This window comes from Daphnia pulicaria, chromosome 9 (genome assembly GCF_021234035.1).
Source record: "Daphnia pulicaria isolate SC F1-1A chromosome 9, SC_F0-13Bv2, whole genome shotgun sequence".
NCBI classification, from domain to species: Eukaryota; Metazoa; Arthropoda; class Branchiopoda; order Diplostraca; family Daphniidae; genus Daphnia; species Daphnia pulicaria.
Genome location: NC_060921.1, coordinates 2,521,777 through 2,543,667, shown reverse-complemented (window position 1 = coordinate 2,543,667; position 21,891 = coordinate 2,521,777). Strand labels below are relative to the sequence as shown.

General features: G+C 38.6%; 6 protein-coding genes and 2 long non-coding RNA genes across 19 annotated transcripts in view; 3 read left to right on the top strand and 5 right to left on the bottom strand.

Annotated features, from left to right (window-relative positions):
• Nucleotides 1-21,891, top strand: part of LOC124313778 — a 311,762-nt gene that overhangs the window by 200,609 nt on the left and 89,262 nt on the right. The gene's annotated exons all lie outside the window — the stretch shown is intronic.
• LOC124313335 (F-box-like/WD repeat-containing protein TBL1X) overlaps nucleotides 1-21,891 on the top strand; it is a 258,370-nt gene that overhangs the window by 187,402 nt on the left and 49,077 nt on the right. The window lies entirely within an intron of this gene.
• LOC124312786 (myosin-8-like) lies at nucleotides 280-7,187 on the bottom strand. 4 transcript variants are annotated; one of them, XM_046777240.1, is made up of 12 exons: nucleotides 6,910-7,181; nucleotides 6,620-6,838; nucleotides 6,473-6,546; nucleotides 6,022-6,405; nucleotides 5,771-5,940; nucleotides 5,556-5,711; nucleotides 5,145-5,470; nucleotides 4,572-5,086; nucleotides 4,291-4,498; nucleotides 3,176-4,222; nucleotides 1,449-3,104; nucleotides 280-1,374 (listed from the first exon to the last, which is right to left on the bottom strand). In XM_046777240.1, exons 2-12 carry the CDS (start codon nucleotides 6,776-6,778, stop codon nucleotides 358-360), a joined length of 5,712 nt encoding a protein of 1,903 aa, XP_046633196.1. In that variant the 5' UTR covers nucleotides 6,779-6,838; nucleotides 6,910-7,181; the 3' UTR covers nucleotides 280-357. The 4 variants fall into 4 exon arrangements, with proteins under 4 accessions (XP_046633196.1, XP_046633194.1, XP_046633195.1 ...); XM_046777238.1 differs by having other exon boundaries at nucleotides 5,145-5,482; nucleotides 6,910-7,180; XM_046777239.1 differs by having other exon boundaries at nucleotides 5,145-5,482; nucleotides 6,920-7,180.
• Nucleotides 7,853-12,129, bottom strand: LOC124313142 (SEC14-like protein 2). Of its 9 annotated transcripts, none has more exons than XM_046777888.1 (16): nucleotides 12,067-12,129; nucleotides 11,868-11,998; nucleotides 11,666-11,789; nucleotides 11,415-11,590; nucleotides 10,684-10,797; nucleotides 10,383-10,573; nucleotides 9,748-9,817; nucleotides 9,638-9,681; nucleotides 9,511-9,563; nucleotides 9,344-9,411; nucleotides 9,078-9,287; nucleotides 8,931-9,011; nucleotides 8,647-8,855; nucleotides 8,442-8,587; nucleotides 8,227-8,375; nucleotides 7,853-8,162 (listed from the first exon to the last, which is right to left on the bottom strand). In XM_046777888.1, exons 6-16 carry the CDS (start codon nucleotides 10,428-10,430, stop codon nucleotides 8,044-8,046), a joined length of 1,197 nt encoding a protein of 398 aa, XP_046633844.1. In that variant the 5' UTR covers nucleotides 10,431-10,573; nucleotides 10,684-10,797; nucleotides 11,415-11,590; nucleotides 11,666-11,789; nucleotides 11,868-11,998; nucleotides 12,067-12,129; the 3' UTR covers nucleotides 7,853-8,043. The 9 variants fall into 9 exon arrangements, with proteins under 9 accessions (XP_046633844.1, XP_046633845.1, XP_046633847.1 ...); XM_046777889.1 differs by adding an exon at nucleotides 11,328-11,340 and having other exon boundaries at nucleotides 11,868-12,115; XM_046777891.1 differs by having other exon boundaries at nucleotides 11,868-11,992; nucleotides 12,067-12,085.
• Nucleotides 12,416-14,102, top strand: LOC124313073 (probable serine hydrolase). The gene is made up of 4 exons (XM_046777788.1): nucleotides 12,416-12,956; nucleotides 13,031-13,162; nucleotides 13,234-13,676; nucleotides 13,738-14,102. The coding sequence occupies exons 1-4, from the start codon at nucleotides 12,416-12,418 to the stop codon at nucleotides 14,020-14,022; spliced, it is 1,401 nt and encodes a 466-aa protein (XP_046633744.1). The 3' UTR covers nucleotides 14,023-14,102.
• Nucleotides 14,297-16,270, bottom strand: LOC124313082 (28S ribosomal protein S5, mitochondrial-like). The gene is made up of 8 exons (XM_046777799.1): nucleotides 16,017-16,270; nucleotides 15,824-15,949; nucleotides 15,535-15,762; nucleotides 15,433-15,467; nucleotides 15,174-15,369; nucleotides 14,890-15,092; nucleotides 14,657-14,797; nucleotides 14,297-14,591 (listed from the first exon to the last, which is right to left on the bottom strand). The coding sequence occupies exons 1-8, from the start codon at nucleotides 16,219-16,221 to the stop codon at nucleotides 14,370-14,372; spliced, it is 1,356 nt and encodes a 451-aa protein (XP_046633755.1). The 5' UTR covers nucleotides 16,222-16,270; the 3' UTR covers nucleotides 14,297-14,369.
• LOC124313573 lies at nucleotides 16,884-18,897 on the bottom strand. The gene is made up of 2 exons (XR_006910809.1): nucleotides 18,618-18,897; nucleotides 16,884-18,539 (listed from the first exon to the last, which is right to left on the bottom strand). It is a non-coding gene; the product is annotated as an uncharacterized LOC124313573 (long non-coding RNA).
• Nucleotides 19,035-19,406, bottom strand: LOC124313650. The gene is made up of 3 exons (XR_006910952.1): nucleotides 19,307-19,406; nucleotides 19,149-19,245; nucleotides 19,035-19,069 (listed from the first exon to the last, which is right to left on the bottom strand). It is a non-coding gene; the product is annotated as an uncharacterized LOC124313650 (long non-coding RNA).

Below are 21,891 nucleotides of genomic sequence, written 5' to 3'. Positions count from 1 at the left end.
GTGGTTATGCGGACTGTACCCTGGTGGAAATTTTTTTACACTTACTTTCGACAGTTGGGAACGCACACCCTCTAGAATCCATCACCGTATTTAATTAAAGCTCCTCTTTTCTCGATGCTTTTTACCTTTTGTTATCCTGCTGTTCTTCGGGGAGGATGACGATAACCAAACAGCGACATTGGCCCGCAGCTACATCCGAAGCTTAACAAATATTTATGACAAAACGATAATCGAAAACTTACACACCAATTAATTTTAAAAAAAAAAAAACGATTAAAATTTTGGGAAAAACAGAAAAATGTATTGACACATCCCAAAACGTCTTGATTTCTTTAAGTAGCACATCATTTGAATTAATTAGTAGACACCAAATTCGCTGTATTTACGTAACTCGGACGGCAAGATCAGCTGAGAATTGGTCTGTGTTTTCGTTTCAGTTTCCTTTAGTGGATGCTGAGGTAAAACGGTCACCAAGTTAGTTCCCGAAACTCCAGGATTTTCCTTAATAGAAGAAATATTCCAACCCTTAGTGACCGGATCCTTCGGTTTTGTCACGTACGCGATGTTTGCAAATGCTGAATTAATGCTCGCATTGGTTGTACTAGCAATCATCCCGTTCAAAAAATTACAAAACGGCACTGTACAGTTGTTTCTAGGATAATTTAACTTGGGGCAAGAGTGTTTGACATGATAAATAATTAACACAACCAGCTGACAGCAAAAAGGGCAGCCACTGATCTCGCATTTATGCATGTGTTTGACCGCAATCTTCATTCTGTCACAAAACAAATAATCGCAATTTAGTTTGTCGCATTTCAACGAGTGAGCCAAAGCCAGGATTCCACGCGCAACTAGATCAATTTTATGGGAGTGTGTCTGTTCTGCATTCGAGGAACAAACATCCAAACCGAATCCCATTTCATCCATCTGATGACAATGACCGTCTCTCTTGTAGCAGTGGACGCACAACTCGAAAACAGGGAATGTACAGACGTTACAACGGAATCGAGTTTCCACTTTCGATTTGCAGTTATTACAAGGGTAAACAAACTTGTTTTCCCAACTGTTGTGAAGCTGGGTCAACATAGCCATCGCTAAGGATTCGAAGCGCTGTGATGGACAAAATCGTTCATCCATAAGCTTCTGCAACGGACTGCGCGGCGGATTGTTATCAAGAACTTCAGACTTGTCTGCTTTCCGGCTTACCGATCGATTAACGTAACACAGCGGACAGTTTTTTTGTTTACATAATTTCCAATAGGGAATTATCTTTTGAGAAGATAAACAATGAGCTTTTCGGCACGATGCACCCGCCTTACATTTCGTTATGTGATCCAAAACGGCAGCCAATTCTAAGCAGAGTGGAACGTGACACTTGATCGAGAAAACAAAAGAGAAGCTTTTTAGAAAATTAAACGTTCAGTTACTTTAAATAAATGATTGAATACCTTGTCTTTTGACTTTTTCATTCTTAAAGGACATTTTCGAGCGTGATTCAGGACATTGTGCCGTGTAGTAAACAATTTCCTGCTGATCGGATTGTCCTCAACATCCAAACTAACTGGCTCTCTTTCACTATCATCAATTCCGGTCCATCGTGTCGTCATTGTTCCGGTCCAGGGTGGAACGACAGCCGCAGTAGGTGCTGCCACAAAAGAAGTGCTAACCGATTTTTGCTGTTGACTCTTGTTTGGAACCTTGTTGCATGACATCAAAATCGATGATGTCGCCGTATCCATCACTGAAACGTTTTGTTGATCCTGTTGATGCGGTGTTTGCTGATTTGTGTTTGTCTCCTCCGTTACAACAAGAAGACGAGGTTTTTTACGTATTCTTTCATCCGCTTGACTTTCTTTTTTGGTTTCTTCCAATTCGATTGATAGTTGATCAACTTGCTGGCGAAGATTTTCCTTTTCTTGAAAAACACTTGCGAGCTCCAGTTTTCTCTTATTGTAGCAATTCTTGAGTCCTTCATACTTAGCCCCTAATTCGCGTAAGCGAGTAACTTCTTCGAGAGCTTCGTTAAGTTGCTTAAGATCAGTATTCATTTCGGAGAGCAACTTCTGTGACTCTTCTTCAGCTGCGCGAACTTTTCCCTCCAATTCCATCTTTGCTTCCATTAGTTGAGTGTTGGTTACCTGAGATTCGGTAAATTGGTCGACTAATTCGTTTTTGAGTCGCTTTATTCCTTCCAGTTCCAATTGAAGCATCTCTTTGTGAAATTCCATTCTCTTTATTTCTTCTACAGCAGTGTGATTTTGTTCTTCCAATTCCCGATTTGCTGCAATCAGTTGTGTATTGCTTTGTTGAGAATTCGCTAACTGTTCAGTCAATGAGGTGTGAGACTGCTTCATCTGTTCTAGTTGCGTTTGATTCAATTTTTTGTAAGGCCGCAGTTCTTTTATCAATTCTGTGGCTGCACGAACTTTGCCCTCCAGATTTTCTTTTTCAGCAACCAACTGCGTGTTGATTTCCTGAGATTCTTTTAACTGGACGGTCAATATGGTTTGAGAGCGTTCTAATTGTTCTTGATGCTTTTCAAGTTTTTCTTTGTGAGATTGCAGATTCTTTATCTCTTCATCAGCTACGCGAACTCGTTCTTCTTTTTCTTCAATTTCGGATTTCTTCAAATGTTCCACATTTTTCTTGATTTGTTCCACTTCTTTCTTGATTTGTTTCAGTTCAGTTTCAGCACTCTCTTTGCCAGATTGCAGATTTTTTATTTCGTCGAGCGTAGCTCCACTGTTGAGTTGTTCTAAGGCAACTGTTAGCTGAGAACGGGTTTGCTCCAAGTCACTTTTCAGTTGCTGAACTTCAGCAGTTCGTCGTAACAACTCGTTTTCGAATCTTTCATGATCTTCCATAGCACGCTTCACTTCATTCAAAGCTTGTTGATGTGCAGCAGCTTCCGATTCTTCGGCTAATTCAGCTTGTTCCACCACAAACAGCAGATCAGATTCCAGTCGGGCGATTTTAGTGGAAACCTCTTCCGATTGATAGGAGAGTGAAAACCAACAATCAGGTACTGGACAATTTTCGCCAGCATTACATGAAGTTGAGTGTTTCAACATTATTTTCAGCGGATGACAGAGGCAAACGGTGCGCTATAATAAAGAGAAGAATGTAAAATGTGATTATTGAAGGCTATTAACCTAATATCGAATAAATAATTTACCTCTCCATTGGGCACCTTCCTTCCATGCTGGCAGTTTTGAGTGTGAACGAGAAATTCAAATTCACGATCAAACAAATTGTCTGATTCCTGATTGAAAGTGGCTTCGTCATTGACGGCTTCTGAATCGGGAGACGTGGCAGAAGCAAGAGGAATAATATCAGGGCGGGACGCTACAGCCAGATGAGAGTTGATTTCTTCTAATGATGAATTGAATTGCTCCTGATTTTTCTTCAGAGGACGATCAGTTAACGTGGCAGATGGTAAAACTGGTGTAACGTTTATAGGGACGAGCTGAGGCATTTTGTTCAAATTCCGATTACTTGAGCTTCTTTCTTCCATAAGAAGTCGAACTTTTCCTCTGAACTTCTCTTGAACTAAATTTTTCTTCTTGAATTCCTCCAGTTCTTCATTTATCTTGCCAATCGAAGCACCCAGTTCCTGAATTCGTGTCGTCTGGACAGCGCAAATCTCTTCGTGCTCTTTTATCAAGTTGTCATGTTGGACTTTGAGGTTCTCATACTGCGTCTTGTATTCGAGAGCAATCTGCTGTAGCTGAGTGACTTGTTCGGATTCACTGGCTGTTTTTTCGTCAAATTTGGCAAGAGCTTCAACCAACCTTGATTTTGATTTCTCTGAATCCTCTTTGGCTACTGCAGCTGCTTGCTCTAATTCAAGTTTTACAGTGATCAATTGCATATTGAATTGTTTCATTTCTGCCAACGTCTTGATATCTTTGCTCTGTTTTTTAATTGGTTCTTCGTTGGATTGCTGTTTACTAATCTTTTCAGCATTTTCTTGCAACATGTCAGTTTTCGCCTTCCATAAAGAAATTTGGTGATTTAGCATTTCATTCTCCTCGGTGAGCTCCTTCAGATCGCAAGACGACTGCTGATTGATGCTCTGCAGCGACTCCAATTCAGATACCAAAGCATTTACTCTAACGCTCAGTTCTTCAACTCGATTAGAAAGATTATCTTTTTCGTCTTTTAAAAGCCGATGGCTATCGGTAAGGACCTTTCGTTCTTCTCTTTCCTCACTTAAGGTGGTCTATAGAGAGGAAACAACAACAAAAAAATTAATAGTGTTCTTCAAATTTTCGAAGAAAAATTCATTACCTGAAATTTGTTAGCTTGGCGCTCCGCTTCTTCTAATTGCATTTTCAGACGCTGGAACTCTGTTTCCAGGACTGTAGATCGTGATACTGCATTATCCTTATCATGACGGAAACAGCGCACCATTTTCAGAAGTTGGTCCATGACATGCAAATTAACTTCGTTATCAGAGGAATTGAGTGTTGAATCGGTATCTTCCCCACTAAGCGCTCTATAATCAAAACACAAATTAAGAATTGGAAGATTTAAACAAAAAAAAAAAAAAAAAAAAAATCAGTTTGCACCTCATTAAAATTTCTTGACATCGGTTCGCTTCAGTTATGTGAGAACTTAGGGAAGTAATTTGATTTTGCAATGCACCGATCAGTCTCTTCCTTTTAGCACATCTCTGATCTTTTTCAGCGCTTTCCTTTTCTAAAAGATCTTTTTCAGCCTGCCAGCTAGTCCGATCACTGATAAATTCAGTCTCCAGTTGCATGGAAGTTTGTTGGAGCAAGGCAAGTCTGGCTTCAAGTTGAGAATGATTCTGTTCCAACTGCTCCATCTCTTCTCGAACAGAATTCAACTGCTCAACATCAGCAGTATGCCGTATTAATTCTTTTTCATACTTCTCTTGTACTTCTTTTGCATGTTTCAATAAATTGGATGTTTCTTGTCTTGCTTTAGCTTCTGAGTTTTCGGCCAATTTGACCTTTTCAACCATTGCGGCCAGATCGGCTTCAAGTTCAGCGATGCGATTCGATAATTTCTGTCGATTCGCCTCTTCATTTCCTAACGTAATCGCTCCCTCTTCAAGAATCTGCAAATCTCGATTTAGTAACAATAAAACAAGACAATAATAAAACATTTTAATATACCTTCAGTCTAATCTGAGCTTCTTGGAGATTCTGCGCTAGATCAGAACGGACTTCATTGAATTTGCTAAGATAATTGCCAACACTAATCCCAGAACCAATCACGGCACCAGCTTCTTTGCTGATGGTATCAATTGACGTGGTGATTGTATCAACCGACGGTGTTGATATTGGATGACTTTGATGGCTTTGAGTTTTGAAAGAAGAAGTTCGCACGTGTTGATCATCGGCAATTTCTCCATTAGAAAATCCTCGTCTTTTCTTATAAATCCTGGCAGTATCCGATTCTGGTTCTTCATCTGCTCGTCTCTTGGGATGTCCTTGACTACCTGAGCACGATGCTATAATCCCCGGAATGAAAATTAATTAGTTTTAAAATGTAAACTCTAAAATGTAAATATTAGAAATACGTACAAAGTGGATCACAGTTTCCGAGAATTTCATCAATTTTTTCTTGGATGTTTTCGCCTTTTTTCTGATTCTCAGTTTCGATGTTCCTCAAATCCAATTCAAGGTCATTTTTAGGATTTTCTTTTTCTTTCAACAGTGAAATTAGGACATCAACATAAGCTGAGGGGAAAAAAGTATTAAATTGATTGAATTGACTGGAAAGCAAGCTGTCTCTTTACATTTATTGTTGTGGTGTAAGGCAGTAGTGAGTTTGTTAATCAGATCGGGTGAAGATTCCCCATTTGAATATTGTGAGGATTGACTGGATTCTTGTTGAATGCTACATTTTTCGAGGAGATTACGAATTTTCGATTGAGCAGCTTGGACTTCAGTTGATCTATCAGTGAAACTGCAAGTGAAAGAAGTGAAATAGCATACTAATGTTAAGGACCAAACATATTGATTAAACAAACTACAGCACTATACATACTGAGTGGTAAGCTGACTGACGTAACTTAGAATGCCACTGTCTTCTTCTTCTGCCACATGAAACACTCCAGCTGTTTTAAGAGATTCTAACTGAGCGATGAAAACTTGACACTGGAAAGAGGCATCAGTGCTAGATGAATCTCTTTGAGTCATTCCAAATAGAAGTACTCTAATCCAAGCAATAATGGCTTCAACAGCGTTTTGTGTTTTCTGACAATCTTGAAGTGCTTCATCACATGCCAAATTTGTTTGTTTGATATTGGACTTTATCAATATAGATTGTGCATGGTAGTAATAATTATAGTTTTCAATGTCATGATTATCTATATGGCAATTAAGGGATGCAAGATTATTGCAAATGTAACACCAATATCGGTCCTTATTCCTAAATATACAACAGATTTTCTGTACACTATTAACAAAAATCTTTCAAACTTTGCTCAAGTACTTACGCTGCTGTGTCTGAATTCGCCAATGTACACAAAATGCAATTTAAATCTCTGGTTCCACTAGGATCGGTTAGAGACTGCAATTGATACAACACAGGAATGAAGTGAGGCAAAATCACAGAACATTTTGTTAGGAGGAATGTGCAGTACCTTATTGATACAGGAAATACAAACATAATCACGACACTTCTCCACTTCTGAGGAAGGAACATTCTGACGAGACGCTTTTTGGCATGGTGTTATCTCTTCATCGTCAGACACTAAGTCAATAATATCAATAATGTCTTCTGAGGTTTCAGACATTTTCATGGACAACAGTTGTTATCAGGCAAAATGTCTACAATTTTTCCAGTAAGTATGCTGCCAACCCTAAAAATAAAAGTCAAAATGTAAACTAAATGCGTGGAAAGAAATGCAAAATTTCTCCTCAAGTGGCCTACATCATAACACCTGATAACACCTATTAACACGTGGTCACGTTTCCCAGTCGTTTCGTTTCTCTTTTGCTCATGTGTGCAAGCAAACTTGCAACCTGTTGCAACTGATCTACTGTTGTTCTTCAAGGTAAATTGGCAAACTCGCCATGAAGTACACCGAAGGATTCAGAGGTGGCAGCACTTCTAGGAGGGAATTTTAAATTGTTTTAAAAACAAAGTATCCGACAATTTTTAGTATTAGTTAGTGCAACAATTCACAAACCATTATCAGGCCATTGAAGCTATATTTGAATAAAATTACAATTAACTACCTTAAGATTTGGCTAAAGCATGGAGTCTACCTTGTTGCGAATGTTTGCGCCTCAGATAATAACTAATCGAATGCGTGGTAAAATGTCATAACTTTTTTTTTAAACGAGGGTAAAGTCGACAAATTTCTGTGGTAAGGTAGCGTGATTAACGTTTGCGGTCCTAATCTATTAAGTAAAGGCGTAAAAGGGGCGAAGGGATGAAAAATCGACCGGAAGCTGAGCAGGTTAGCGTCACCATAGCCGCAGGCTAATGTCGCGCTCGCAGTTCTAAATTACAGTTTCCTGACATTTTTGGCGAACTTATTCGACTGATAGCTGCAGTTACGATGCAGACAAAAAAAATTCAAATAAGTTGAAAGCAACCGAAACAGACTCGCACGTTCACCGCTACGACTAAAGCTGGCTTCCGACTAACGGAAATAATGAAACCAAGAGCTTTTCATATGAGAAATAACTTTGTGCAATCTAAATAGATAGTTTCCTTGACTGTTGATTGCAAGGACTACCACACCCACCTAAGAAATAACAGCAGGCACATGAATACAGATGGGTGCTAATTAGAGTAATGCAAACGTTAGATCACGAATGACTCACGAGATTGAGAGGAGGAGAAACGATAAATATGCGACTCGTCATAAATCTCCACTTCTTTTTTCCAAGTTAAATGATAAAAATGCATGCAGATTACACATTAAAATTTTTGTTTAACACAGCTGACATGAACAAATCATCATGAAATATATCTCTCATCACCCACACCCAGTCTCTAAAAATTCTAATTAAAACCGCTCCACTGAAAAACCTAATTAAAAACCCTAATTGACTCTCACTGATTGAATTCCTCGAACGAAACTGCCGGGGTAGAAGATGGTAGATCAACAACCATATGATGCCAAACTGTCTTGGAGCGGAGGACGCTGTAGCTGTTGTCGAATTCCAAGACATCTGCAACAAAAGTAATTTAAGAAAATTAAACGGTAAAACTAAACGACTAGAAGAATCAACTTACAGGTACAGGTACGGGTACACACAATTTGGCCTTCTTCCATCACTAAATGGCTCTGCATTCGCTCGTTCATGAGATCTACCCTCTTCCCATCGTCTTCCATGTAATAAACGCTAAATCCGATGTCACAGTCCTCCGTCATGAACTCCCATCTACACATTCCCCATGTTGGGAATAATTGGTTTAACCACCAAGCGAATTCGTTTCAAATAGTATACCTGAGAATGGAATTGACTTGAGTAATTTCATGTTCAAATTTGATTTTCTTCCTCTTTGGCACATCCAGAGAGATCATGTAGTCCTTAGGGGTGGGTTTGACTTTGGCAAGGTAATAAGACTGTGGCACTTCTTCCCCTATTTTCTTCTGACAAAATAGCATAAGTAATATTAAATTGATTTTAGAATTCGTTATAATTTGTGTACTTCTACGAAGCTATAATTGTGATTCCATTTTGGATCGCTTTCCTTCATTGTACCACCATAGCGCACCGGTAGTTGATTAGCATCCATTTCCTTAAGCAAAGCGGCACTCCATTCCTTTCTGTCAAATCCCAAGACGCTTATCTTTTCGAGCGTCACAGGATTAAGAAATGGTTTCACCATAGCAAACACTAAAGTGAACAGTTTGGGAGCTATACACAAATAATGTTGTTATGGAAGAAGATAAGTTGCTGAGCTATCCATGGGCCAATGTAGTCTATATTTACCGTTGATGATAATAGTCTTTCGGAGATCCTCAGGGTAGTTAGCCTCAAGTAGTTTTACGGTTTCAAGTCCAATGTCTCGAACTTAAATAGAAAATAGAAAAGATTAAAATTTTGATTAAATTTCCAGGGTTTTAAAATAGAACTCACATGGTTTGTAAGACATTTGCTTCCCAGATAAGCCCTCCATATCTATGATAAACATGGAACCAATTATTGGTTTTTGAGCAAGTTTTGAATTGTTCACGATTTCCGTCATCCCCATTTCTGCTAAATAGCAAATGTAGCGCAAATAATCACGCTTGCTGACCGACTGTAAAATTCCTCTCCAATCAGCCTGTCCAAATGGCACGATGCATACTGTTAAGAGAATCAATTGAAATAAATGATGACGTGAAAAAAATATTCGTTTTTACTGGGGCAGCCGAATTTATCCACCCCACATAGTTCTACAGGATAGTATTTCTGTAAGACCTCCGGTGGCCTAGAAAAGAAACAATGTTATGACGACATTATCATTTTAATTAGAGTAAAAATAACAAATGTCATCAATTTAAACAGGTTGTAGAAAAAACATACTCACTCCCACTGGTCTAATATTCCGTCGATACGATTCGCTCGGCGCCATTCTATGGACTTTTAAAAATAGTAAAGAAATCTTAAAAATTCTCGAAACAATCACAGGTTGATCTTAACGTTAAGGAAATCACCTGCCGTAGCATTTTTTCGGCTTGATCAATATCAAAACTACGAGCTGTTAAACAATACAAAATCAATTTATTAATGACCGTGCAAATATGAAACAATTGAGAGTATTTACCAACGAGCCATTTGAGGATGTAATTATCATCTGGATTGACAAGTTGGCAGTCTTTGATAGCCTCTTTAAACTGTCGAAAATAACACACTTTATCACAAAATGTAAACAATTATTTGGGTCAATCAATGCACTGCAAACAAAAGCTAACAAACAAGATTAATATGTCTATCAAGGATTGAACGGAGCGTTCATTGATCAGCACTTTATATTCAGCACCTTTACTCCCAACCTTGACACCTCCTTATACGATAGAAAAAAGAAATTTGTACAAGGTACACCGCAAAGTTACTGAACTGCTTTTTTTTTGGTGTAGTGTGTTTCCTTATTCGTAACTGTTTCAGCTGGAGGCAGACAGGTGTGCAACGGTCAATCTTCGTAACTCTTATACAATTATTCAATACCCCTCGAGGTTGAAAAATCTTTGGTGTAATCAAACCGTTTTTTTTTTCTTCATTTGTTTTTCGCAAATAGAAAGTTTGATTTCGCAGAAGTTCGAAATAAGCTACTAAATCACAAAAATGTTGGAAAATTTTTAAATCCAGAACTATTCAGAAAATTGACCAAGCTAGAAAATTTCGTCAAGGGCACCTAGTTTGTTTTTGTACAGCAAAGAATTGTTAAAAGTAGACACTGACCTGCTCAAAAGTTGCTCGTTGGGTTTCGTCCAATTGTGAGACAAACATCTTGGTGTTGATTTTGAAAGTTGCAAGTCTGAAAACTCAAAATTTACGTGAAGTGACGGCTTTGACGCTTTGACCAAATGTCCTTGTCTTTTTCCGGGAGTCCTGCTAAATTCTACGAATTTTCCACTTAGCCGTCCGCATAACTACAGAAATAGATTTTTAAAGATTACTTAAACCTACAGTTTAGTTCCGCGTGGAAAAATAATCTTATCACAGCCCGTTGGAGAGTTTGTTGTTAGTGTACCGCTCTTACCTGAGATTTATTCGTACTATAGTATATTGTTCACGTAGAGGGTTGGAAGTTGAAAATACGATGCTCTTGAAAAAAGTCAGAATCTTGTAAGGGCGATCACATACGGAATCCAAACTGTTCAATAAAGCAAAAAGATTTAAAAAAAACTGGCGAAAAATTCACATTCGAAAAATAGTCATTAATGGGATGCTTAAACGTTTGCAATGGACTTTCACCACGGAGAGCAAAGATATAAATGGACTGCTCAGCGTAGAAAAGGTGTCACCCCGCTTCACGAAAATTGCTGTAGGCTAGGCATTTAATATATTCCTTCTTTCCCGCCGAAGGCTACACCGTCCAAAAGAGGAGGAGTCAAAATTTCAAATATTTGGAGGGAAAATCTTATGTAATTCAAAGCGATGGAATAACAAGTCTAGCAGACCTACCTTGTTGAAGCATCTACAAAAGGGTATGGCTCAATTTTCATAACATCACATGATTATACGTATGTGTTTTTTAGCCGGTCGATTGATATCAGGGACTGCGAACCAATAGTGTGCGCGCGAATGCTTACATAACATGTTACGCTATCTGGCCTAGTTGTAATCATTTAATCACCACTGCTCAACTTACAAATTTGGGTTGAACAACATGACATCGTTCACCTGTTTATCATTCCTAGTGACAAAATTTTTTGTTTAAAGAAAAAAACTTAACTGAAAAAAATTGAAAGACAAAAATCAATAACTAACCGGTTTCTTGGTTCGAAGTGACATGATAAAATTCACGACTTCTTCAATCTTATTCCCGGTCAAATTCAAATTTCTCCTGCGCTGACCGCTGAGTTTGAAGAAGTCACATGATTTTGCATCAACTTTTTGAACGAAGATAGCTGAAAGCCTGAAACTGTTATCAAATTCTAGAAAATCTAAATCGAGTTAAGAAAAATTATATTAAACACACGCTAATTCAGCGCAAGTTTACTAATTTTAGTTTAACTTACTTGCACAGATACGAGTTAAAACAACATCGCCTTCTTCCATCATCAAATAGCTCTGTATCCGCTCGCTTCCCATGAGATTTCTCCATTATTCACTACACAATCTTCAGCAGTCAGGAAATGTCACCTATTTTGGTTCAAGATCAGCTACATTGAATTATTCAATCAGATAACTTTGTTGCCAAGCTCTTCGATTTTTTCTTACCTAAGAATTGAAGGGACTTCATTGATTTGGAACTCAAGTTTCGGTTCATTCTTGTTCCTAAGCAATGTCAGCGGGTTTAGTTGCCGGTTTCACCACTTCAAGATAATAAGACTGTGGTACTTCACCTCCATCTATAGAAATGTTTTCTTTATTAGCTCAGCAAGAAATTGAGAAAACAACATTGTTTGGTGTTACGCACTTTGCTGGAACATTTGGAGTCGCCATACTCGTCGGTAATCGTCCCACCGTTAAGCTGGTCAGCCTGTTAATTAGAATGTTGACAGCTGTGAATCTACATGAATTTTGTGATTGATTAAACTATAGTACTCATACAGGAAATTTTCCCTTGTTATAGCTGCGTATCAGTCTAGATCTCTGTAAAACACGCCCATATAAAACCTTACGCCTTCAACTGCTGGTCGAGCAACTGTTCCGCAGTCGGGTTCCGTACTTATATAAGCATGGTCTTCTGTTCATTTCCAGCCGGAGATTTTTTTGAATGATTCGCGTGAAAGGTATTTCAATTTTGATCGTAAGATGGCGCTTGCATGGAAACATTATGTAGACATTTTTCTGACGTAAGGGACCCAGAGACCTACTCACCTACATTTGCACCTAGTCATGAAGTGATAGGATTAATTGCGAAATTTCTCATTCTTCGTAACAGAATTTTTTATACCTCAATGGCGGCTGTATCATGTGGAATAGGTGGCGTGAAGAGATTATTGATCGGGATAACTTTATTGCCGAGCAGGCTCAGTAGACGGCAAGTCTCCGGTGTGTACCGCAACGTCCGGGATTCTCGAAACATTTGGCAAGCTACGATCAATACGACAAGGAGATACCAGTCGGTATCATTGGCGAGTACTTTCTCGAAGCCGGCAGTCGCACCCATCTTCGTTCCCATCCGGTCGTCATCCTCCTCCTCATTTTGCAAGCTCAAGATGGTAAATTCAGTAGAAACCGCTTCAGTTGGAGCAGAATCTAATGGTTGTGACAATGGGCACAGTGCTGGCCAAGAAGTTTTAGTTGACACTGCAGCATCATTCAAAGAAATTCAGATTCCTTTGTCTTGGGGACATTTAGCAGGTATGTACAGGGTGTGTTCTTTTTTCGTTGGCAATGAATGAATTATTCATACTGTGTCAATACCTTATTTCCAGCTAAAGTATGGGGAAAGCCAAATGATCATCCGATTCTGGCTCTACATGGTTGGCAAGATAATGCTGGTACCTTTGACAAGCTGATTCCTTTACTTCCAACTGACTTGTACGTGGTGTGTCTGGATTTCTGTGGTAAGTTTAAAATGCACATTCCTTACACCAAATGCGAGGATTAATTAACAGCAGGTCTTGTCTTTCTGTAGGTCATGGTTTGTCCAGTCACTATCCTAAAGGTATGATGTACCATTATTGGGATCACATTGCTCATATTCGCTTGGTGGCCGAATATTTCGGTTGGTCTCGCTTTTCCATCCTGGGTCATAGCCTGGGTGGAATTGTTGGTTCCATGTTCACAGCCATTAGTCCACACATGGTTGAAAAGCTTGTGATGATTGACATTGTCAAACCTATCTCAACTCCTGCACGGTTCCAGCCAGATAAATCTGCCAAGGCCATAGAAAGTTACATTCAGGTGCTAAAAAAACTGGAACAAAGTCCACCCTCTTACACGTACGAAGCAGCTCGTGAGAGACTTGTTCAGGCCAATAATGGATCGATTGATTCGGTAGCAGCCGAAGTCTTGATGCGCCGAGGTACTAAACAGCATGAAGATGGTAGTTACTATTATTCTCGTGATCTCCGCCACGTAAGAGTCTACCTTATCAAGTTCACTTATGAATAAGTATTAATGATCTAATTTTGTCTAGGTAATTCCCACTGTGGCCTCTTACACTGCTGAACAACATGCCGAGTACGCCAAAAGAGTCCATTGCCCGTTGCTACTCATCACGGCTAAAGGTGGACTAATCTATGAAGATAAGTCGGTCATCGAAGATTTTATCAAGATATACAGGGATGTCAGCAAAGGAGGATTCCAGCACGCACACGTTGAAGGAACTCATCACGTCCATCTCGTCAATCCAGAGAATATCGCACCTGCAGTCTCAAAATTTTTCTGCGGTGATGCCGAGCAAGTCGAGTCATCCACCTAACAGAATAGACGATAGCAAATCGATAAACTGTACCGATTAATTTTTACGTTAGGAAACAATTTTTGAATTTGAATGATTTACCGGGCTGTAATATGTTTCAAAAGTCTGTCTAGTTCATTCCTTTCTCGAAAGCACTTGCATCAATATGCAACGATCTTTCTAAAGGTCGCATTTAAGCGCAATTATTGTAAACATTATTACTCTTTCAAGTTATACAATTAACCCAGTTAAAAATACAAATTTCGTTGTTACTCAAAAAATAATTTTCTCACTAATGAAAAATTTTCAAATTGTACTATTCACTCTATAGACTCGGTAAACAAATGTTGTTTGACTTTTAAACTCAATTAGCTTTCTTCCCTTTTCTTGACGAATTTGATTTGTCGACATTCTGGATATCTATCAGCTAAGAAGCTGCGAACTTCGCCGTGATCTACAAGCAGGTTCACTCTAACTTGCTCGTGATTACGAAATCGTTCCGTCTTCGCGAGATGATTTTTCCAGGTCGGGTCTGATTCATTGACCTGATATTTCTTTTTCTTGGTAGCAACTTTGCCATCATTGAGATACTTTTATGGGAAAAAATAAGCATTAATATCAGAAAATCAGAAACAATTTAGAAACGGAAACTAACCAAATTCAAATCCATGTCATTAATGGATTTAACTGTCTTGACTTCGGATGGTTTAGCCATAATTTGAGGAAAATAGTCGCGTTCTTTGCGGAATTCAACAACGTGCAGTTTGGTTTCTTCGGCAATCTTTTCAAACGATTTCTGAAAACCACAAATTGGTCGAATACATTAAAACATTTAGAAAATCGATACAGTAGAGGAATGTATCCCAAGCGTAATTCATGTGCAATTACTTGTTGGAGCAAGCCAACCATGAAGGCCTTGGCAACGTGCTGGACATTCTTTGTTGATCCTTCGACTTTAGCGTAGATATCTTTGATACCAACAGCTTTGCAAATTTCCCTGATGACTCGGTGGCACACCAATCCGTAACCTTCAGGTTTCTTTTGCACAAAGACCCTTGTCTTGCCAAATGCAGTGAAGAAGTCATGCATCACTAAGAGAATAAAAAAAAAACGTCGTTTACTTGTGATTAATTACATGTTGGGAGGACAACAAACAAACAAAAAATGCATACCCGTGTGTTCGTTGTAGCGCTCCACGTACATGAGTTTCTGGGCAGCACGATTTTTTGCCTTCCTCAGGGCAGTCATACCCATTTGCGCTTTACCAATAGCGAAACCAGCAAGACCATTACCGTTTCCGGTGACGACGAACGCGCTTGTTCGACGAGTACGACCCAAGTTTCCTTTCATATTACAAACTATTTTGAACTAAAATAAAAGAGATTGTTGATTATGTCTCCCATCATGAAAACTACAGAATTTAAAGCTTACTTCTAACACAATTGTGTCAAATCCCTCGAAATCATCTAGAAAAAGAAAAATTTGTGTCGCTATTTAACGCTTCTAGACAAAGAATATATAAAAAGGGGTTACCTTCCCCAACAGGATCAGGACGTCCAACACTTCGACCAGGCAACTTTGGTCCAGACCAGCCTCTATCAAGAGGGCTTAATCTCAGTAACCTAAATGCTCCCATTTCATCACGTAGCTTCAGCAATTTGGCTTCCCTCTCTGGATCATCAGGTAATTTTTGTTGCTGGATAAGTTCTTTACCCTGAATGATTGGGCTGTTCAATCCAGGCCACAGCATGTTTGTTTTACCTTTGAATAAAATTTGATTATATCATGTATGCCTATGTGATTGATTTATTAAGAGCATTACCAACACCAATAACTTGGCCTCTATTCAAATTTTTGGCAGTCTTTTTGCCAACTGCTCTGCCTCTTCCACGTTTTTTGCCAGCATTACTGACACTCGTGACTCCTTTCCATAGCTTATCAGCTGGAACTGTATAAAGCAAAATACATTTTTTAAAAGAGAATTGACAAATATCATAGAAAAATAAATTACTGACGTTTGGTAAAAAAACTTGTATGCCGCACAGGCGAAACGACAGGATTGAACATTTTGGAGGAAACTAATGGTGTAGTCATTTTCACTGTAGATAGGTGGTTGATGGATTGCATTGTGACTGCTATAGATCTTAAACTCATTTTCAAATATGCAAAATTTGGGGATAATTGAACAAGACATTTCGCGGCATTCCAAAGTCCTGCCATGGTGTATTTTTCATACACACTTTTTTAACTGAACGATTTGTCGTGATGTCGTCTGCTGGAAGAACAAGAAACCCACAATTCCGTGAAGTACTCATTTTTCTTTGCAGATGGCGTTGGATTTTGCCGGAGCGGGACTTTTTTTTCGGGACGGTACAAAACGGTACAAACATCCATGTATCGGTCAAGATGATTTCAAACTGACATATCAGTACAATAATGCTGTACACTGATTAAAATTTTGGGTTTATGGGCTCAAACCAGATATGCCTTAAACAAGGAAAATGTTTCACATTCTTTATTTGAAGAGAGAGGCAGAGAAATGGACGAGGCTCAGAAATCTACTTCTCCGTCGACTACAACCGAACATTTTTTTAACGACGATCTAGTTAAAGGTAGATAATTGAAATGGCTCCAATATTGCGCTAATAAGAATTGTTTTTATTTTGGCACATTTTTCATTTTCCAGATTTGTTCAAAGAGGTTGAACATTCACAGCTCGAAGAAAGAGGGTGGCGAAATTTAAGATGCGCTAGTTTTCATCCTAGCGATCCCGTTTTGGCCTGTGGGCTGATGGATGGTGACGACGGACGAGTGGTGCTGCTGAAGGGGCTCAATCATTCTGTTCCATTTTCAAATTGGGAAATCGAACGGCAACTTGAATGTGAGAAAGAATCAATGTATTCTCTCGGGTGGAACGTAAGTACGTCAATGGCATTACAAAAATCAATCCTGTATTTATTACACTTTTGGTTACGTAAAGTTAGACGGAACCCAATTAGCCGCTAGCTGCTGGTTAGGCAAAATCTTTGTTTGGCGCTATCCCAGTGGTGAACTTTTGTCTGAGAAGAAACATCCGTCGACTCACCCGAAACTGTATTGGAATCGATTCAATCGGGACATATTGGCTACTTTGTACGACAACGGAACGAAGGTTTAATCAAAAGAAAAATTAGGATACATTTTTTAAAATTCTGCTAATTATAACAACAATTAAATTTAGGTGGTTGGTAACGGCAAAGAATTGTTGATTTGGAATACTGCACTAAAAAATCCCAATACCCACAATATAGCATCAGAATTTGATTTCTGTTGTATTGACTGGATGTCGTATAATCGATTCGCTTGTGGCTATGATAATGGGACGATTGAAATGCGTCACATAAACGAAGAATCAATGAAGAACAATCAACAAGGAATAACGTCAATAATTTTCGGGAAGAAGCAATCGATAGTAAGATCAACTAAAGTTCTCAAAACCTTCATCCACAATGTGAGTAAATCAAAGTAGAATATTTAACCGACGTCTAATTATATCACATTTCAACTTACCGTATTAAGTTTATCGGCGAAGTACGGTGTGTGGCTTGGAATGAGATATTGAAAATTTTAGCTTCGTGTTCATGGGACGGATGGATCCAGGTTACGTTTGCAATACATGTCTTAACTTACTTCTACTAATTAGATTCAAATACTAATGCAGATTTGGTCGAAAGAAAGTGACAGCCCTATATATAGTTTGGAGGTGAAATGTGATGCTTTCAGTTTGGTTTGGAGTCCTAGAGGAATCAGAATGGACGATAGAATAGAAGCTCCAGAAATACCTTTTATCGCATGGTTATTATAGAATTCCTCTTCTATTTAAATGACTTAATTGTGTGCTAGTCAATTTACGTATTTTAATGATTACCTCGTTTCTATCAATTTAAAGCGGATTAAGAAACGGATCGATCGTTCTCTGGTCTCCGTTGGAAAGTGAAATGGAACCCAGGTATCTCGAAAAGCATACTAGTCAAGTCCAGCAAGTTTTGTTTTCACCGGACGGAATGTTCCTCGCATCTGACGCCTATTTGGAGAAAGCGATTGTCTGGTCCACAAAGATAGCACCAATTACTTAATCATAAAACAACACACTATGAATATTATCCCTTATTTGAAATCGCAACGGAATTTTTCGGTAAATAAGAATTGGGAGAACCTGACTGGCAGTACCTTCTCCAATCCAGCAGGGGATTTTCCATATCAACTGTCGTGGGATGCAAGCAGTCGTAAGTTGGCGAGTCAAGATCTTCCAGATGTGGGCGATGATTTATTCCGACATTCTAGGGTAACAACGAAATTATTTACTAATCATTTTAAGAAACGAATGACAGGCGTAATTAATCCATCCACTGTTCCACTCCAGTTACGGCTGATTTCCTACGTTACCGAAAAAGGAACCTAACATGTGTTTCGAATATGTACCTGTACCATTAATAACTCGAAAGGCAATCGTGAGTATTGCTTAAGTAGCTACATGGCTTAACATGGTTAATTTGTGCCTGTAATAAATTTTAGAAGGAAGCTAAACACTACAGAAATGATTTATTATTTAAAAACTGCAACATGATTAAGTTTACCTTATTTAGAAAGTCAACTAGATCAGATAAATAGATTTACTCTGCAGTAAGTATTAAAGTCTTTTGTATTACAAAGGCTGGAGGTTTGGCCTGTTGTTGCATAAATTTGTATACTACAATGATGCATCAAATAATTCAGGACTACAAAACAAACCTAAATGAGAATCTGGTTACACCTTCTCTCATACAGTTTGACGATGTTGAACAACATTGTTCCTGACTGCATCCCAAATGAAATACTAGTGACTGTACATCAAGAATTCTCTTGGAAATTAAATACCTGTGAAGTGGAATAATAGAGTTGTTACATAAACAGTTGCAAGATTATAAAATAACAACCTACCTTTATCGTTAACCATGATTCACACTAAATATTGAAACCTAGTTTCCTCATACATGATAAATGATCCTGAATTAAGGTAGTACAATTTTCCTCGCCGTTTTCGATGATACTATAGAAAACAAAGTAAGATATTTAGGTAAAATGACTAAATTAGTACCTAAAGCAGAAAACGTAGCCGGCATACGTACCACTGGTCTCTAGCTCTCTTAGTTTCAGGACAAGCACAGCATGGTTTCAACTTTTTCTGACCTTCAGCTTCAACTGCTGCTTCTTTGATATTCTCACCTTTAGGCAAATTTTGTTGGTCAGACATTTTTTCGTTCTTCAATTATTAATTTTTTCTTACAGCACCATGCACCAACATGGAATACCTGACAGGAATTCGAGCAGAAAGCACAATAAGTCGTCTGCAACGTTATGATGCAATTCGACCGTGCCTCTAGCGATACGTTTTAGAACCATCAAACATTATCTTTTTCCGTCTTTTTCTCGACAAACTCAATTGATTTCTCCACGCCCGAGCTTCATAAATTATCGGCAACGTTTGTACGTTGTAATTTTCCGCAAATCCCGCACCTATAGCGATATGTTACAGAACTCCATTAAACAACTTGGAATAATTCTTCACAGGTCTTATCTAGTGAGTCAGATCCTTCCGTAATGAGTCTAGACTGCCAGCTGCTAGAGGCAATCGTACTTATTAGGTGAATAGCAATGTGGATTGCGGATTGCGTGATTCCCTTCCATTTTCCACAATCCACAATGCTATTCCCCTAGGGACGATTGAGTAGGCTATGCTTCGGTGGCAAATGGGGACATTCCGACATTGGGAATCCACTGAGTGAGTCGTGGTTAGAAGTGCACGTCAAACTTGGCTCAGATAGTCTTATCGAGTCTTACCAAGGAAGCGTAGCAATGAAATCCAAATCAGCCTAACATTTTTATTATTTTTCCGAATAACTCTCCAAAATAACGGATAATAATTGGTACTTGGTGCGGATGATTTGAAGTAAAATTTAAGATTTTTTTTTATTTTAAGAAAATAATTGACAATGAAGAAGTAATCGAAAAGATGATTAGCACAGACTCCATTACTTCTTGGCCTTGATGGCTAGAAATCTGTTGGATTTGTTTATACATGGAAATCGGAAGAAACATTGGACTTTGCGTCATACAGATAGACGCAAGCAAACAAACAGAGGCAGTTAAAGCAGTTTCAGAGTTTATGACTAGTTAGTGACGGCGCTTCATCTGGAGTCATAACATCTTGTGCAATGCAACGATATTTCGGTCACTCCGCCAACACTGGCAGTTTTTTTATTTGATTTTTTAAATTTAGGTGACTGGTTTCAAACGTTATTCAAAATTATAAAACAATTCTAGCCTTAGAATTATTATAAAACGAATGGAACTTTACAGATCTTTTATTCGGTAAAACAATTTAAATTCTAGATTTATTATAAACAAAAAATCCTGCGAAAAATATACATACCATTATAAACTAGATGGAGCGATTCTATATTGATTACCAAACACTTTCAGTATTTTTTTAACTGAAACATTGACTTCTGGCATCATATGACATGAGCGATCAGTTATCTTACAGTGGAAGAAGATGGCTAACGCAATTTCTGCTTCCCCGAAACGCACTTCGATTAAGAATCAGTTTGATAGAAAATGTGTGCTCGGTGAAGGCGATTCAGTTGTGTATAAAGGTAAATACCAACGGAAATGTGTTGCTGTCAAAAGGATTGAGTTGATTCCGAGCAACAAAGGAAATGGTGACAATTGCGAAGCCCAAATGAAACTAGACCACGAAAACGTTTTAAAACTTCTAGCAGTTGAAGAGGATGATGATTTCAGGTGAAAACGCTCATTAATTGCTTATCATTTTTCTCCAAGTCAATTTTGTTGTGTATCGTGTAATAGGTACATCGCACTGGAATTGTGCTGCGGAACACTTTTCGAGGTCATACAAAACACGTATACAGGGCCAGCGCTGCCGACCGACAGAGAAGTCTTGTACCAAATTGCGGCTGGCCTCGTATACATCCACTCGAAAGAATTGGCCCATCGCGACATTAAACCAGAAAATATTCTGATATCCAAAGAGAGCCAAATTAAATTGTCGGAATTCGGATTGAAAAGACGAACCAAATACAAGTGTTACATAACCGGACTGAAAGGGGCTCTGTTATGGATGGCACCTGAAGCTATCCACGAAGAAACGGATATTGAAATCGCACAAAAGAGTGACGTTTTCTCGTGTGGTTGCGTCTTTTTCGTTTTTCTCATGCGAGAAAACGACGGGATGCATCCGTTTGGCAACATCACCGACCATCTCCAGATTTATGCCAACATTCAAGATGGTAATTCAATCAACATTCACAGTAAGTTCAGTAAACGTTTTATGTCAAAACAACTTTATAACCGATGCGACTAAATGAATTCATTTTCTAGAAGTAAAGGATAATCATCCTGAAGAAGCTCAACTTATTCAAAAAATGATTCAACGTGATCCAGTCAAAAGAATGACGTCAGAGGACGTTAAAAACAAGATTGGCGATTTGCTTTCGAACCGCAGCAACAGCACAATCAAACCTCTAACACAGATAGGTCAGATAGGTCTTTGTAATCAAAGTGAAGCTGCTGTCTCTCACAAAAAGTTGACTGTTGATTGTGGAAAGACTGTTGCAAAATCCCTTCGAAAAAGATATTTTAATCCGGAATTTGAAGCTGCAAGATGCGACGGCGAAAGCGTGAGCACGTCTTATACAGGAATTCTACCCATAGGCCAACAGTCGGTAAAGAAGTGGAGCACTTTTGCACCACCTGCGAAACAGCCGCGCTATGACTTAAGGGATTTGACCAGTGCGGGAATTTCAAACAACCGCAGAAATCCGGATGCTTTGTCTTTGGTTCAATCACAAG